Source organism: Erigeron canadensis, chromosome 5 (assembly GCF_010389155.1).
Source record: "Erigeron canadensis isolate Cc75 chromosome 5, C_canadensis_v1, whole genome shotgun sequence".
Lineage (NCBI taxonomy): Eukaryota > Viridiplantae > Streptophyta > Magnoliopsida > Asterales > Asteraceae > Erigeron > Erigeron canadensis.
The window spans coordinates 501,154-518,865 of record NC_057765.1 but is presented as its reverse complement, the minus strand read 5'-3'; the positions used below and the strand labels follow the sequence as shown (position 1 = coordinate 518,865).

Here is a 17,712-nt window from a genome sequence, read left to right as displayed (position 1 = left end):
AAGCTAGTACCAGCTAGATTTAATCTAACTTAAACGTTGTAAACTCTTACTTACATTGAACTCATCATTGATCTTGTGTGTTTGATCATCATGTGTTCATAATCTAAGCTATTTTCGTTAAAGTTGTTTAACGTACGCAAGTCAGACCGTGCATGGTCGCTAGCTTGAAAGGAAAAATTCCTCTATGGGACTAAGAGGTTCCTAGACATTTACCCTTTTTCTCCTTATTTAACGTACGCAAGTCAGACCGCCCAATACTATACGATGAAATAACAACTATCATCCGTGTGGCGTAGAGGACTTAAATCCCTTCATAAGATGGTTTAAATTTCTAATATTTCTTTTAAACATTTTGAATTGAAGTCGAGTGTGACCATAATTAAAACGGTTTACAAATAATTAATAATCAACGATATTTTAGATCGAAGTCTATTAGTCTATATATAACTCATGAATACTCGATCACTACTTCTCCACATAACAAATAATTTAAAATTACCGCTTGTAATTTACATGAAATTACATAGCGAGATCCCATTCAATTATTACAAGCAACGTATCTTTGAATTATCTTGTCCTTAGATTTTCTTTTCCTCTCTTTCTATCGTCTACATATATTTGTGTATAAATAGACATATATATGGTTCTCTATATATTTATCATACCACCTTAATTCCTCCCTTCAAATAAATCAATCTAGCATTGATCAGCATATACATAGCTATATAGCTCTATATCTCTTTTCTCGATTTGTAAATGACTAAGGCTCATGTAATTCGTGCATATATATTAGCATTATATATAATAAATAACTTGGTTTCAATAATACTAACCAAATTTACACCATGGAAAGATATTAAGACTAGTACTTCACTTATCCCATTTGAAACTCTATCTCTTGACATTGCATCCAAGCTTTATACAGACACTAATTCCATCAAAACAGCCTCTTCTGATTTTGGTAAGCTTTTTCAAGAAACCCCATCTGGCGTTTTCTATCCTTCCTCCGTTTCTGACATCGCTCGCCTCATTAAATCCTCCTACGCTTCTAATTATCCGTTTAAGATCACTGCTAGAGGCCATGGTCACTCCGTGGGAGGACAGGCAATGGTGAAAGACGGGGTGGTGGTGGAAATGAGCTCATTGAGTAGTGGTGTTAGTGTTTGTTGGAGTGAGAGTTTAGGGTATTATTGTGATGTTGGCGGTGAGGTTCTTTGGATCGATGTTTTGAGGACGGCGATGGAGCATGGACTAGCACCGGTTTCGTGGACGGATTACTTGTATCTTAGCGTTGGCGGTACCCTTTCGAATGCTGGGATTAGTGGGCAATCGTTCCTTCATGGTCCCCAAATTAGCAATGTGCATGAGATGGATGTCATCACAGGTATAATATTGCCTCCGTCTAATTTTAAATGTCTGCATTTTGAGTTTTTAGGGTTTTTAGCTGAAATATTTTTGTTTGTGCTATAAAATAATACTCACTTATTCCATTTTAAATGTCTTAGTTTGACTGGTCAAATCTTTTTTTTTTTTTTTCAAGTTTGACTGTAAATATCTTTGTTTGCATTATATGTTAGTTGATATATCAATGAAAGCTATATTTTAAATTCAATCAATTCATATATGTAATACAAACAAAAACCATTTACGGTCAAAGCTGAAAGAAAAACATTCAAAAAGTCAAACTAAGACAGTTAATATGGGACAGAGAGAGTACTTGTACAAAATATATGAATGGCTTGGGGACTGGTAGTCTAAAGGTGTCACGTGTTCAAAATATATAAATGTTCTCAAAATCAATTAATATAATCTCTACTCGCAGGAAAAGGGGATTTCATGACATGCTCCAAAACCGTGAACTCTGAGCTCTTCTATGGAGTTCTTGGAGGTCTTGGCCAATTTGGGATCATAACTCGAGCAAGAATTGTTCTTCATAAGGCACCAACAAGGGTAACATATATATATACACTCAAATTTAAATATGCTAACTCATAATTCGATCTATATATATATGCATCTATTTCAATACATTGTAGTACTAATTTCTAAAATATTTTTAGGTGAAATGGATTCGGATGATTTACAAAGACTTTGATGCTTTCACTAAGGATCAAGAACATTTGATCTCGATTGATAACAACGGACCTAATTATGTTGAAGGTTCGCTTATTATGAAGAAGAGTTCTGCAAATAACTGGAGATCTTCATTTTTTTCAGTTCTTGATGAATCCAAAGTAAATTCTTTAGCATCCAAATATGGAGTCGTTTATAGCTTAGAAGTTGTCAAATATTATAACGATATCAGCATAACAACCGTCAATGAGGTACTTAATTTCTTTCTGTCCACATTATATATATATAATTATCTCTATCGATATTTCTATTTTTTGCACCCCTTTAACTAGGCCAACTTTAAATTATACTTTTGTGATTGTAGGAACTAGATGAGATGTTCAAAGGGTTGAGCTTCGAAACTGGATTTATTTTCAAGAAAGATGTATCATTTGTGGATTTTCTGAATAGAGTGAGAATTGAAGAGTTGAAGCTTCAATCCAAAGGACTGTGGGATGTTCCACATCCATGGTTAAATCTATTTGTCCCAAAATCGTGCATTCAAGATTTTAATCAACGTGTGTTCATCGGTATTATTCAAAAAGAAAACAAAAGCTCGGGGCCTTTCCTCGTCTACCCCATGAACCGGAAAAAGTAATTAACTACCTCCCGTGATTTTATTTTTATTTTTTACAGAAAACTTGACTCAACAACATTGCCGACCTGTTCATATACCCATCTCTAATTTCAAAGGAAACTTAATTATTCTGTGAATCAAATCAAATTCTTATAAGTAGTTGATTTATGTTCGTTATGCCTAGGCCTAGCAAAATGGGCGGGTCGGGCGGGTTTGGGTAACGGGTCAAAACGGGTACGGGTCGAAACGGGTGCGGGTCAAAACGGGTCATTTCAATAATGCGGGTCAAACGGGTGCGGGTCAAAACGGGTCGGGTGCGGGTCGACCCGCATTTTTTAATCAAATAACATTCAAATAAGAATACGATAGAATAAATGTTTATGGCAATTCGTTATCCAATTCTTTGATTAACAACTGGAAAACTCAAAATCATATTTTAAACCAATCAAAACTAAAGCTTCTCTGTTATGGTTTCTAGACCATATCTTTATATTATAAAAAATAAAATAAAGTTCTTCTAGTAAACATATACGGAGTATAAAAAGAAGAGGGTAACAAACTGATAATTTTTTTCCATTTCATTTATTATTTGATGTAAGTAAGCTAGCTAAGAATACTTCAAAATTACAAACACATACTGCTGGAATACATGCAACCATTCTGATACATATTATATCTTGTGATTCTTGGAACAATAATAATAATAATTGATAAAAGTAAAAATTAAGAATAATAAAATAATATTTTTAGTGTTTTTTGATTCATCCCCTTCGTTGATCGGAAAATTGAGAAAAAAGAATTAAATGTGGGTCTAAATAATAACTCACCTTAATTAAATAATTCAACATCCATTAACAAATAAAAGTCCACTCCAAATTGTGGGTGAATGAAAAAGTGTAGCGGCTGTGTGTATAAAAGCAATTGCTTTGGCGGTGTGTATGAGTCCAACATTTGGGATGAGTGACCGCTCATAACTTACTTTACCCGCTCGACCCGCTCAGATACATCATCAACTTTAGGAGTTAGAAATAAGACCCGCATGTATAATTTGTCAATTTTTTCCTTCTCATATAAGTCAATAACTCGGAAAATCACAGGTGGGATGCTCGGATGTCTGCTATCATATCAGAGGGCGACGATGATGATGTGTTTTACACCGTAGGTTTATTGCACTCCGCTAGAAATGTTGAAGACGGGAAAATCATCGATGATCAAAATAAAAGAATACTAGAGTTATGTGATGAAATTGGCATTGAAGTCAAGCAATACCTTCCACAATATTACAAAACAAAAGAAGAATGGATGAAGCATTTTGGTGCAAAATGGAGTTTGTTTGAGGAGAGAAAAGCCAAGTATGATCCAAAAATGATATTATCTCCTGGACAAAGAATTTTCAAATTTATTTAAGTAGAGTAACTAGTTCCATGAGTATATGTTATCGTTATTGTATGTGCATATGTAGACATCTATGTTAATGCAGAAATACCTTTCGATAGATGGAATGTGATTTAGTTATTTTAGTAGATGGAATGCGTTGGTAACTTAATTATTTGAAAAGCTTCCTTTACAAAGTGGGTACTTAGGAAGCGTACAAATGGTGAGGTTCGAATATATTAGCATTATAACTCGACAAACATGCATATCGCTAAAAATATACGATATTCATTTATCATTACCAAACAATTATCTCGGATAAGAAATGAATTTGCTATTCAAGATTTCAAGCAGTCAAAGTGTAAATATAAATCAAATAAAAAGGAATAACCTTTCAAAAAAAAAAAAAAAAAGATTCGAACATAGTAGAGTTAAATGGGAAAAAAATGAACGTCTTTTTAAACAATAGTGATATGAATGAAAAAATATATCTGTATGATACTCGTAATTGTTTCAGGTTAATATTTGAGATGGTAAAATATCATATTTGTGACACACAGGAAATGGTAAATGTTTTCCCTAACGAAGATTTGATTAAGTTAGACTTTGGTTCAAACTTTAAATATTAGCATTAGTTGAATCCTTCGATCAAAGATAAACGATGACCAAACAACACTAATCACAAACTTAAGGACCACATATACTAACTCGTAACGACCAAAACCATATCAAATGGAGCTCCATTATACGAGAGTAATCTAAGTATTTGAGCCGTTGGGATTTGATTACTTATGAAATCTGTCTACCTTATTGATTATACAGCTCCAACGTAACCTGAATTAATTAAAACAGGTAAACAAAGGAGGTTATTTCCAATTCAGAAGTATTTCGACTCTGATTTACACGGAATATCCTTATGACTGTTTTCCAACTGGTTATCTGTCCACCTTGAAGATGTTACCTACGAAGATGCAAACTTGAAAAATGTTCACTAGCTCGTTTGAAACCAGATTCAATATTGGTGAACTACTGAACTCCTTTTTTCGGGTTCAACTTTTTTGATAGGAAAGTTTCTAATTATGGAGGTTGCAATCAAAATAGTCTTTTGCAGGAAGTTTGTTGCTTGTTCTTTGTTTAACATGTTATTATGAAGGGTGAAGTTAATAAAGGTAGAAATTTGTTCTGTACTTTGGTACATTACAATCCTTTTGTTTGCAGAAGTTATAGTAAGCGGTCCTTAGAAAATTGATCGGAGACTTGCAAGATCGACAGATAGGTCATCATTACCAAATTATGTATCATTTGGGGTGTTGTTCCTGAGGCTGCGTATTAATTTCTGTAGCTGTGGAATGACTCTTACGCAAGTGATCTATATCATTTAGATTTCTGAAATTCACAGCAAAAAGGTGGCCTGATTTATTTTAAGACCTCTTTGAGTCTTTGTTATACGGATTTATTTGTGCAACCTATATGTATATACTATATTTGTGTGCGAGTTTTTAGAGCAATCAGTTAGCAACTGTAAATGAGTTACTAGACTGTGAAGTGTACAAGTAATACAACAAACATGAAGAGCAGGCAAAATTTTCCAATTCAAATAAACAGTAGCAATATTTCATCATTTTATTCCTGCTCTTTGGGCAACTTTGTAACATTCAGTTCCATAGAAGGCATGTACATTTGGGACAATCCATAAATAGGGATGGCAAAAAAACCATAATCTGATGGGGAAAACCGAAACCCGACAATTTTGGGCCAGGTTCTGGTCCGGGTACGCAGGTCTAGGGGCAGATATGGGGATAGATATGGGGATGATATCAATTTCTTTTGCGGGTCCGGGTCCAAGGATGGTTTTAGATGGAAACCCATATACCCGACCCGTATACCCGAAACCCGTCCCAAACCCTATACCCGACCTATATATTTTAGTATGTTACATTACATTATATTAATAATTTTATTTTCAATATGTATACAAAGGCTATATTAATATTTTTATTTTCAATATGTATACAAAGGCTTGGAATGCCAACTGAGTTAATATATTGAGTAATCACAAAATAAAGATATTATGAAATGTACTAATTTATCATTCTGTTAGTTTCATCGTGTACAAAAGTGCCGCTTTGGCTACAGTTCTTGATTTTCAATATATTAGCATTCTGAATTTATCATATGTAAGTACCACCTGGTTCGAATATGTTGCTTGTGGATGATTTCAAAAAACCATAAATATGTTAATGGATCCCCGATTACCCATGAGAAAACCCGTTACCCGACAGTTATTAGATAAACGGGGACCCGTCGGGACCGGGTCCGGGTTTGGGACGAGAATCTTTTATCGGATCCGAGTCCGGGATTATATATACCCGGCCCATACGCGGCCCATTGCCATCCCCATCCATAAGTAATGATGTACTCAAGGCCATCTAAAAAAGATGGTAGTAACATAGTTGTCAAACTCGTACGAGTCACAAGTCGACTCGTACGAGTCGAGTCAAAACAAAGCGTAAACGAGGCGACTCGATGGGATGACTCGCTTTACTCCAGACTCGTAACATGACTCGTGTTTTGTGGTGCGAGTCGGTCCGATTCATGTTCCGAGTCACGAGTCACAATAATTTTTAAATTTTTTCTATTTTTAAATTTTTTTTAAAACATAACTCTATTATATGCTTTTAATAATAGTATCTTCAATTTTTAGCTTAATACATTAACACATTACAATATGTCTACAATAAATACTTGCACATAATTATAAAAATACCATATTTTCAAATATCCTGACTCTTACGATTCGAGTCACGTTTCGAGTCACGAGTCAAAAAATCAGATTTAGAGTCGAGTCGAGATTTACGAGTCAGACAACTATGGTAGTAACTATCTATGAAATTCTTTTCTAATTATCAATGCCATGCATAAAATTTGGTGCAATCAGGACTTGTATAGCTGCAAACAAGGTCAACCAAGAAAAGAATACTAAAAAATAAGGTTAGAACAGAATAAAAAATGGATCATCAGAAGTTATGATAAAAATGCAGAGCACTAAAGAGCTTTTATAGCTTGACTAATTTTGGGTTCTAAATTAACTATTAAAAAAAGTACCTTAATTTCAAGAGGAATTTGCATCATATTTCATACTCGAAGCCTCCTCAGCATCCTCGGAAGATTTTGGAGTAGACATGATCACCTAGATTGCTCCAGCACTATGCAGGGCCCCCACAGGCCACAGCTAACAAGCAAAAATTCAACACGGAGAAACTTAAGAGAATTTCTAGCAACTAATATACCTACAATTAGATGGTTATGAATCTTATTAATCTTTAACGCTCTATTTGCTTTGGTCATTTAAGATATTAATCTTTTACGCTCTTTTTGATTTGGTCATTTCAAATATTTATCCGCTTTGTCATAATATAATATGAACCAACAAAACAGAGAATGAAAAAGTATATAAATCAATAGCTTCTTATAAACATGCAATAGCATCAATACTTTTATATCATAGAGCTAAGCAATTAAGCCTTCACTTGCTATTTCTTTTTCTAACACAAGTGCAGAACACAAAGCAGAAGTGCAAAACACACTAATAGGGCATTTGTATTGGCATCAAGGCATTAGTGTATTTTTTTTTTTAAAATAACAAATTATACTTTTAATAATAGTTATAACCGTTTTTAACCTAATTTGGGACACCAATACTCCTATTTAAGAAACGACTATTCCTCTTTTCATTGTTAAGTATTGTGAGCATTTCGTATATCATTCCTTAATAGACAAATTGACAATAACACAAACATCTAATAACTTCAAACCATACATCCAAATAACAAACCTCTCTATCAGCTCTTTTGTAACGTTGTATTTCTTAGGGAACTATGGAAATACACTAGCAGAGTCGTTTTGATAAAAGACCATAAACCTGAACGACCAATGGCAAAAATCGCATTCAAAGCTTCTTTACGTGTAGAATCATCTTTAGCATCACCCAACATCTGCACAAGCTTTTGCGCCCACCCATCTCCATAATCATCATTCTTCTTTCATCTAAAACACATATACACATATACCTACTTAATCACATGTCACAACAACATTTAATTTTACCCCAATTGTAACCCATAAATCAATTATATACCATCGGTTGCAAAACGAGCTAATCTGAATGCTCCCATCCTCTAAAATAAAGGATCCTTAACATTTAAAAGCGATACAGATTGCTGCATCAAATTATCACCTACAAACATTTACAACCTTTAAAAAAGCAACTCAACTGGTAGTCTGGTACCGACGGCTATATAGTTATTTCTACGAAAATGATCCACATAGCTACCGTTAATTATGTAGACATGCGTAAATCCGATATACAATCTTTAGTCTTTACAACACTTAAATATATATCCTAACTAAACATATTCCGAGGGCTCCTTTTTTAAATTAAAAAAAAAAAAGTAACAAACTGAAAATATATATGAAGAAATACCTAAATAAGGAAAAATATTATAGCCAACAATAGTAGCACTTCCAGCAAAAATAAATTTAAATAACCATATAATTTTTCTTTCAGCATCTTCTTCTGTTACCTTTCATCTGGAAATCCTATCATAATAATAATACTACTATTATATATTATATTATATATTACATATATATAACAAATTGATAATAAAGATATAAGTAAAATATTGGCGGAAATTTGATGGTTTTCTTTTGAAAAAATGACTGTCGAAAAAAAATGAAGAATAAATATTTATAGAAATATTAAAAGTAATTTGGAGTAGTAGAAATAGAGACTTTACGGAGGTGAGTAGAGCTACGCATCACGATTGGGGATTTTCCGGCAAAATGAGAAGACTGCATAATGATTTAGGAAGGATTATCAGCTTTCGGGTTAATTTTTCCGGATCCGGTTCATCAACCACCACAGCAACAACCACTACGAGAGTACGGGTTGTGTCGTTGTACTTATCTTGTTGTTTTACTTCAACTTGAATTAGGTTTTTTATGTTTAGTTTGAGGTTATTGATGAATTTTATCATACTAGGCGTCTTTTATCGAAACTACAATTTCTTTAAAAAAATAGAAAAAGAAAATTAAACCCACCCAGGCCAATAACTATTACTCAGCCGGTTACAATAAGACTAAGACCGAATGAAGTAGTCCGTTCCTTTTTGTTTTTCTCATCCAGAACGCTTTTATTATCGGAATGTCCTTTAACCTATCAAACATTGACATCTAACATTCAATTAGTAAGAGGGGCAAAGTGTTGCCTCTCCTTTGGAACGCCCAAAAAGCAACCGAAACGCTTAAAAAACACCCGCATAACGTTGTGAATAGTGCCCCATGGGGCTTTCTTGGTAACGCCACTTTAAAAAACAAGCAGAGGCGTGATATATGCGACGAGTAAAGTGGGCATTAAATGTGTGGGACCCGTGATGGCATGTTTGAGGACGCTTTGCACCATACAGTCTTAGTGGGGGAATGCCCTTAAGGGCTTTTCTTTTATTTTATTTTAATGTGAATTGGAAAAATAATAATTTACTATATATGTTTTTTCTATGCACCCAAAATACATATTCCCACAAAATTCCAAAGCCTTTCGAAACGTTACAAACTAAAAGGGGATCGCGATATAAGGAAGGGGAATGCACCCCGGGACCGAAGTGGGGCATTCTGGGGACGTTCCGAGCAAAAAAAAACAAAATGAACGGACTACTCCTCTTAGTCTAAGATCTCTTTTTTTTTTTTATCTTTTCTTTAACACTTTTTATTCTATTTTATTTTAACCAAAATATTAATAAAATTAATTTTATTATAAAAATACAAACATTATATTATTAAAAGTAAAACATTACAATTATAAAAAAAAATTAAACATTATACTACTAAAAATATTACAATACTAAAAAGTAAAAAAAAAAAAATACTTAAAAAAAAAAACTATAGAATTTTATGAAACGACTTCAACATCGAAATTGTGTAGATTGTATAATCGTGGAAGCCTAACTTCGTCGACCATTTTGTCCGGAAGGATATGTGTCTTGCTACTGATTCTTCAACAAAAAATGTAAAGAGTAAAATGGTAGATCCTCGTGTTTCCCTTCAAGGGGTGATAAAAACAACCCCTATTATCCCTAACTTTTATTTTCATCTTTCTAAAGCTTTTTGTTACTTTGAATATTAAAATTAGAACAAGAAGATTTTTTTGTTGGTTAAAATTAAATTTGACCCAACCTGTTTCTCATATACATGTTGAATACGCCCTTAACGTGTGAATAAGAGAAGTTTTACATTAGTAAATTTCTTAATGATATAATTAGGGTATTTAAATTGTGGTGATATGTAATTTTATTAAATGGTGGTTGTTTGGAAAAGCAGTTAAAATAATGTATCTTTTATAAGGTTTTTATATGAAAATTTAATGATAGGAAATAGAATTAACTAGAAATAAACACCCGCATGTTGCTGCGAAGCTTTTATAGTAACGTCGTGGACAATGATTCATTAAGCTTAAAAACGTTGCAGCAGATTATATTACACACTTTGTGGCGAGACTCAAGTAGATTATCTTTTCAGATGACAATGTTTTGGTACAAATTTGATAAAGTCACCAACAAACATGTATTTGACATTGTAACAATAAAGCATTTTATTGATAGGCTAAAATGTAAAAGATAAAAATTTTAGGGGGTTAAATGGTAAAGACGTAAAAGTTGATGGGCTAAACTGTAAAAGGAAAAAACTTTAGGGGTTAAAAAGTAAAGAGAAAACTTTAGGGAGTTAAAATGTAAAGTAGTAAAAGGTGATGGGCTTAAATGTAAAAGGTAAAATCTTTAAGGGGTTAAAAGGTAAAGAGTTCAAAGTTGTATGCATGTGTAGTTGTACCATGTGTATAAAAACTTGTAAAAAACCAGTTAGGTTTTTAGTATATATATAAATATAAATTTAAGATGTACCATATTCAAAATAAGGAGAAAAATAAGTGAGAGAAATAGCCACCCACCCCCTTTGACTCTTCTTGGAAAATCTTGAAAAGTTGACTTTTGACCCAATACTTTTCTAATCTTGGCTGGCGCGCTCCAATCCAATTGCTTCTTCTTTCTTCTTCGTCACCCAAAAAACACCACACTACCTTTCAATGTTCTCATTTTCTTTATTAATAATAATCACTGTGATATATATACGTTTTCAATCTATGGCCCCATTTCCAATTTGTTTATATAGGATCAAGTATTGGTGTGTGTGTGTGTGTGTGAACACCATCATTATGATTATAACTATATTACTCGTATTATATATATACCTTACAATTATAAGTATGTGTGTGTACTCATACATGTCCATGCAATGTGCACACTAGGTTGATATATGGTTCGTTCATGCGTGTCTATAAATTAACCTAATTAATATTGAATTTTATTTATGATAATTTAAGCTCGATCATTAGAATATTAGATTGATTCAACTTTTGGACGAGGGATATACGTACAACAAATTAGTACGGAGTATTAATTAAAGAGAAATATAACCAAAATGGGCTTCCAAAAATATATACACACATAACATTTGAAATCAAGGGTTTGACAAGTTTAATTTTAATCTATAAATAATCCAAACAATATTATTATTGTTGAAAAGTTTAAGAGAGTGTTCAGTTTTGGGAAATATTTCTTGTTTTCTATTTATGTTCTTCAAGAAACATAAAAAACAGAAAACACAATAAAATAATAACTTTTCAATAACGTTTTCTAAAAAAAAAAAATTTAGTATACATATTACACAACTAAACATGAATAAATGACTGCCTAGCTTTGAGAATAAGAAAAATACAACATTTTAGTGATCTGCATATATGATATGTTACATATATACATTTTATCACTTTGAATTATATATGTTAATTAAAACAGATATCTATAGATATTATTTTAATTAATGGAATTGATATAAATGAAGATGACATTTATATATAAAGTGTAATTATAACCAGTAAACCTTAATACCCAAAGTATATATATATATTAAAAATATATATTTGGACGACGATGACATAAAATGCATTACCCATTATTCTGTCTTATTTTTTCATTGTTCCAGAATACTACGAGTAATTTTCTGTCACGTAACTAAGTAAGAATATTTTACGTTAATAAATTTATTTAACTATAAATTCCTTGGGTTAAATAAATAACGTACCTGCAAGTATGTAATTAATTTTCGTACTTATTTGTCCATAAAACAAAACAAAACATGACCCACATATATACCCGTCAAATGAGAAAATAAAAGTCCAAAGATGGTAAAAGAGTGAAAGAGACCTTCATATACTCTATTATTCATATATGGAAAATACTAAATTAAAATAGTTAATTTAATTTAAGGCACTTAATCATATAAATCATTTTCATGTTCCGGCCAGGCCACTACTATACACATACTTTTTTTCTATCATTGTCTCTCTTTCTTCAATTCCTCTGATCAAGTGTGGGTATGGATTTAATATATTTTCTGAGTCAATATATAGATGGTTAATTTATATTAGTAGTGTGTTCACACATAATGGACCATCCATGGAAGAAATCCTTGATGAAGCTCCATTGATGAGTTCCCATATATATACTTAATTACCACGTACTTGCTCACCAATCCTTCTAGTTCCATCATATATATGTAGTACATGCACGTATATATATACTCCAAACCCCCCTAAAGACCACATACAATTATAATATGTATATAGGGTAATTAGCTTCTTTGAATTGAATTGAAGGTAGATTTATGGACTCCATTTTCAATCTTGGAGAAACGGAAAGATGGAGTTGGTTTCAACAAATCATCAACTCATTTGGTTTGAGTTATGTTTGCATTTGGTCTCACTTTCTCCATCCTTCCAAGTACGTACATCGATCTCTCGATCATATATACATGCTTGATTAATCAATTATTATTATTATTGGTACTACGTACATACATTATTAAAAAAAAATCATTCTGATAGCCATGAGTAATTATTTCAGTTGTTTGATCTATAAGGATGGAGTTTACAAAGACGACGATAACCAAGCAAGCTCATCATCATCATCATCATCTGGGAGTACTCTTGCCATGAGGTTTTTTCTTAATTATCAGAAATCTATGTTCTTGATTGATCGGTACAATGGGTAAGAACAAGATCGATAAACATGCATTTTTCCCCCCAATAACTATTAAATAGCTAGGTTTTAATTTGAGCAAGTGATCTTTTGTGTAGAGGAGTTCCAGGGTATGCATTCATACATGATCTTCGGTACGTGGAGCGTAAAGGGTTGGAGCTTTTGAGACTGGCATCAAATTCAGCACAAGTACAATTTTATCAAGTAAGTAATTAACTAAGCTTTTCATTACAATTTTGTGAACTATAAATTAAAGATCAAGAGAAAAATGTAAATCTTTTTTATTCATGCGTGTAAGAAGTGAATTAAGCTAATGCGTATATCCTTTCATTTACTTTGCAGGAAGCAAGGATTAAGGTAATTAGCAAATTATATATGTTGTGTGATTAAGCTCAAGATCGATCTTTGCTCAATCCGGCTGTTTCATGTTTTTTCACCTCATTCTTGTAAAGGATATGATCAATCTTGGAAGAATATCGAGTTTGAGCTTGGCAATATTCATTCTTTCATGCATCAAGATCTTGGATAGGGTGTAATTAAGTGTGGTGACCCAACTTAATACAGATTTATTTGTGTAATTATTAAGTGTGGTGACACACATGATATTAAAATGAAAGATGATAGCACAGATTGATTGATTTGTGGTCTTTAACAATTTGTTGGGGAAACCATATATATATATATATATAAAATGATGATATCATATCATAAGTACTTAATTTCATTACAGACTGCAATTTTCATGGGGTGCAAGAATGGAGAGATTGAGCTTGGGTTGGCCAATGACTCCTCCCATGTAAGAAATCCCATTATTAATTACCTTTTTTTTCTTCACATATATATATTTTTCCAGTACTACTTATGTGGTATGCACAATCGAATTAAAAACGATGACCATGTTTACCATTTCCTTCTATTATTATTATATATATAAGTATGTAAATTAATCTTTTCCTGACTTGTGATTATTAAACTTCTAGATTAATTTTGAAACGGAGTTGAGGAAGTTGTTTCCTGGCGACTTCCAACAAGATGTGCTTCCCCAGCAACTTGGTCAAGCTCGAGAATCATCATCTTCGTCGTCGTTACAATCATTATCTATGGACAACAGCGCCGAGTACTCGCCTTTTCTTTTCAACATGATTCAAACAACGTCTCATATGCCTGAAATGATGACTCTCAAAGGACCAAACCAGGCGACAAGAAGATCAACGGAAGATCGGCTTCAAGAAGCTCTAAATCAAATTAGAACTACGCAATTGATACCTTCAAGAGAGCTTGAAGAAGCTGCCATGACAAGAGCAATTATTGAAGCCATTTCTTCGCCGCACCAGCAGCCTCAAAACCATCGAGTTGCTAGTGCATTTCAGAGATATGGGTCATCTTTAGGTCCTACAAAACAACGAAATCAAGGTAGACAAAACCTCATTAGAAGATCACTTTCATTCTTCCGAAATCTTAGTGAGGCTCGAGCCCAACAAAATCAAATGATCCAAACAACTAGACCAACAAGCAATCAACTTCATCACATGATATCCGAGAGAAAAAGAAGAGAAAAAATCAATGAAAGCTTCCAAGCTTTGAGAGCACTGCTTCCCCCTGGCTCAAAGGTACGTAACATATTTATTACTACTTCACAAAATAACAACACCCCTTATCTAATGTAAAATTAAAATCACTAGTGCATCATAAAAACTTTTTTGTAGATGTACAAATTTTAAAAGTTCATTAGACAACCAGTTCAGTACAAAAAAAGTACTGTATGGTGCAAAATGGGAAATCAAATACGTACGTTAGTCCACCAGTAATTAATATTTCTTCGGTGCATATATGCTATGATTTTAGAAGGATAAGGCAGCAGTGCTATCAAACTCAAGGGAGTACATAACTTCATTAAAATCTCAAGTTGATGAGCTTAGCAAAAAGAACAAGATTTTGGAAATGTCGAAAAAAGAAGCAGTGCTGCTACTTAATCAGGATTGTACTGGTTCGGCGGGCGAGAGACAAAATGTGATCACTATAAGGGATGTCGGTGAATCGACTTCAGAGTCTCGAGTGGTGGATTTAGAAGTAGTGAATGCAAGAGGGAATTTGAAACTTGTGGATTTGATGGCTGGTGTTTTAGAGTTGGTGAAAAGAGTGGAGAATGCGACGGTGATATCACTGAATGCTGATACGCAAACGTCGTCGACGTTAGACCAACAACCTTCTGCGAATCGTCTTGTTTTGAGACTCCTCATTCAGGTTGGTTTTTTCTTAACTACTCCATGCCTCCTCATCTTTCCTTCACTTTCCTGGAAATTAATGATAGTGTATCATATCGTAGAAAAACTTTATTAATTGATATGTAAAATGACCAGTATACCCATACATTCAAATCTTAACTTAGGTGAAAAATAATCAATAAATATATGAACTTTTTTATATATATAATTTGAAAAATGGTTTTACTATATAATGACAAGTATTTTTACCATAAAATTCAGAACCCGAGTTTTTTTAATATAAAAAGTATAATTTTGTATACGACATCATGTATTACGATATCAATTAACTGTTAATTAGTAGTTATCGTCAACTTAGGTTTGTGACGCGACCATGAACTAGAAATCTACTACATGTACTTCAAAATACAAGTTCGATTGAAACATATATATACTTAATTACACCATCAAATTAAAGTGACATGCTTTGTATACAACCAATAACATATCGACAACCACAATTCAAAAACCACATTATGCAAGTTGGCATTCAACCCAAAAGACATACAACTTAAATCATAATAACATTTATAACAATGCTACAAGTAATTTCTACTTTGGTAATTATTACTAACTTAAAATACTTGAAATTCTTTATCTTGTCGATCTTGAATCACTATAAAAAATTTAAACAACTAATTAACGGTTTAACAAACTCAGATATACACTACTAGTCTACTACCAACTAATTAACGGTTTAACAAACGGTTTAAACAACTAATTCCCCAGGAACACTAGTTAGCAGATCCCAATTAATAGATGGAAACCAAAAAACCTACATTTGCTCCTTCAAGTGTACTTCATCAAAAGTAACAAATACCACCCTTACGTTATAAGGTATTCCTCTAAGAATCAAACCTCCTACTGACATTTGATGCCACTGCTTTGAGATTCATAGAAGTATCTCTGTACCTTTATACCATGGTGACTCATCAAACAGAATTGCTTGAGCCCCTAGTGCATCTGCAGATTCTTGCATTTTCAAAATGATGTGTCCAGTCTTGCATGATTTGCCTCTAAGTGTTTCAATGCGATCTGCAAACTCTTTAATCCCTTATGAATATGAATAAAACATTCATCTATAAGATTGGATGTCATGGTTATTTTAGTGTGTCACTGAAAATTTTTTTTAAGTTAAGTAATAATTACCAAAGTAGAAATTACCCTTTGCCCCCGCTATTGTTACTTACAAGCAACTATCAAACTATCAATACTTATCATTTTATATGTAACATTAATTGTTAAACTTAAATTTCTTTCTTGCTTTATCACTTTACTGTAAAAATGCCACATAATAAATATTAATCATCTAGTTTGGTTTTTTTTTTTTTAACTAACCAATAGTATTGTTCAAATTAAGTTTTAGCTATGGAGTATTACTTTCCATTTAACAGTCGATTTTATTCACAGGGAGATGAATGGGACAAATCAAGCCTCCAAGAAGAAGTAACGAGGCTTCTTGATGACCTGGAACAATGATTTGTTGTCATTCTTGTTTTGCCACATGTGTTTATTTAGTTAGTAAACAAAATGCTAGCTAGCTTTATAAATAAATTATAAATAGTTTTATAAAATTTTATGTGCCAGTAAACACGATATAAAGAGAAAAACATGAGAAAGTTTCTTTTTGAAAATTTGGTGCATTTCAAACGTCGCATTAATTATTTTATAATTTATTTCTAAGTCTAGCATTGTTCTATTAGAAAAACCAAATGACTATATATATGTACGTTGAGCTTTTTGTTTTTCTTTTAAGTTTTGAAGTCTTTATTAATATATACATTTAAATAACAATGCAAATAGAACCTAGTTGATTTGATTTAATTAGTTGTTCGATCTTATACGTTAGCATTGCTGACGTCTTTTCATAGTTAGTTTTCAATGAGATTTTTACGCGAGATGTTTCATCATTTAAGTTTCTAAATGTAACTGACAATCATTAATAAAACGACTAGCACGGTACCCGCATAATGCGGCGGTGGCCGTGATGACAATCGGTGGTGTCGGCGACGGGTGGTGATGGTGACAACTATTGGTGGTGGCGACAATGTCAAATGGCGCAAATTGATGTAAATGTAAAGGTGGTGGTGAAAATATTTAAAAGATAAAGGACCCATGATGTAAATTAATTCATTAAGGATAAAATGGTCATTTCACAGCTCTTCTTTTTAACAAGGGGTGCATAATCTTTATATAATAGAAGAAGAATAGATAAGGTTCAGGTTTCATCTTT

At 32.7% G+C, this 17,712-nt stretch overlaps 2 protein-coding genes and 1 pseudogene across 2 annotated transcripts; 2 read left to right on the top strand and 1 right to left on the bottom strand.

Moving 5' to 3' along the window:
* The first annotated feature begins 756 nt into the window (after positions 1-756).
* On the top strand, positions 757-4,096 carry LOC122602418 (cytokinin dehydrogenase 3). The gene is made up of 5 exons (XM_043775101.1): positions 757-1,384; positions 1,823-1,950; positions 2,061-2,324; positions 2,438-2,706; positions 3,787-4,096. The coding sequence occupies exons 1-5, from the start codon at positions 757-759 to the stop codon at positions 4,094-4,096; spliced, it is 1,599 nt and encodes a 532-aa protein (XP_043631036.1).
* Positions 4,097-5,647: 1,551 nt separating this feature from the next.
* LOC122599401 lies at positions 5,648-9,386 on the bottom strand (annotated as a pseudogene).
* A 3,299-nt stretch (positions 9,387-12,685) lies between these two features.
* On the top strand, positions 12,686-17,108 carry LOC122602105 (putative transcription factor bHLH041). The gene is made up of 8 exons (XM_043774834.1): positions 12,686-12,957; positions 13,081-13,224; positions 13,314-13,419; positions 13,558-13,572; positions 13,946-14,011; positions 14,196-14,825; positions 15,061-15,459; positions 16,890-17,108. Exons 1-8 carry the CDS (start codon positions 12,842-12,844, stop codon positions 16,956-16,958), a joined length of 1,545 nt encoding a protein of 514 aa, XP_043630769.1. The 5' UTR covers positions 12,686-12,841; the 3' UTR covers positions 16,959-17,108.
* The last annotated feature ends 604 nt before the right edge of the window (positions 17,109-17,712 follow it).

What these genes read in the sequence shown, in the direction of transcription:
- LOC122602418 (XM_043775101.1), top strand. Translation starts at nt 757, where the DNA reads ATGACTAAGGCTCATGTAATTCGTGCATATATATTAGCATTATATATA. An exon ending in TGAGATGGATGTCATCACAG is followed by an intron (nt 1,385 to 1,822) that starts GTATAATATTGC and finishes CTCTACTCGCAG; the next exon opens with GAAAAGGGGATTTCATGACA. An exon ending in TACCCCATGAACCGGAAAAA is followed by an intron (nt 2,707 to 3,786) that starts GTAATTAACTAC and finishes GGAAAATCACAG; the next exon opens with GTGGGATGCTCGGATGTCTG.
- LOC122602105 (XM_043774834.1), top strand. Translation starts at nt 12,842, where the DNA reads ATGGACTCCATTTTCAATCTTGGAGAAACGGAAAGATGGAGTTGGTTT. An exon ending in CACTTTCTCCATCCTTCCAA is followed by an intron (nt 12,958 to 13,080) that starts GTACGTACATCG and finishes TAATTATTTCAG; the next exon opens with TTGTTTGATCTATAAGGATG. An exon ending in TTTTGAGACTCCTCATTCAG is followed by an intron (nt 15,460 to 16,889) that starts GTTGGTTTTTTC and finishes TTTTATTCACAG; the next exon opens with GGAGATGAATGGGACAAATC.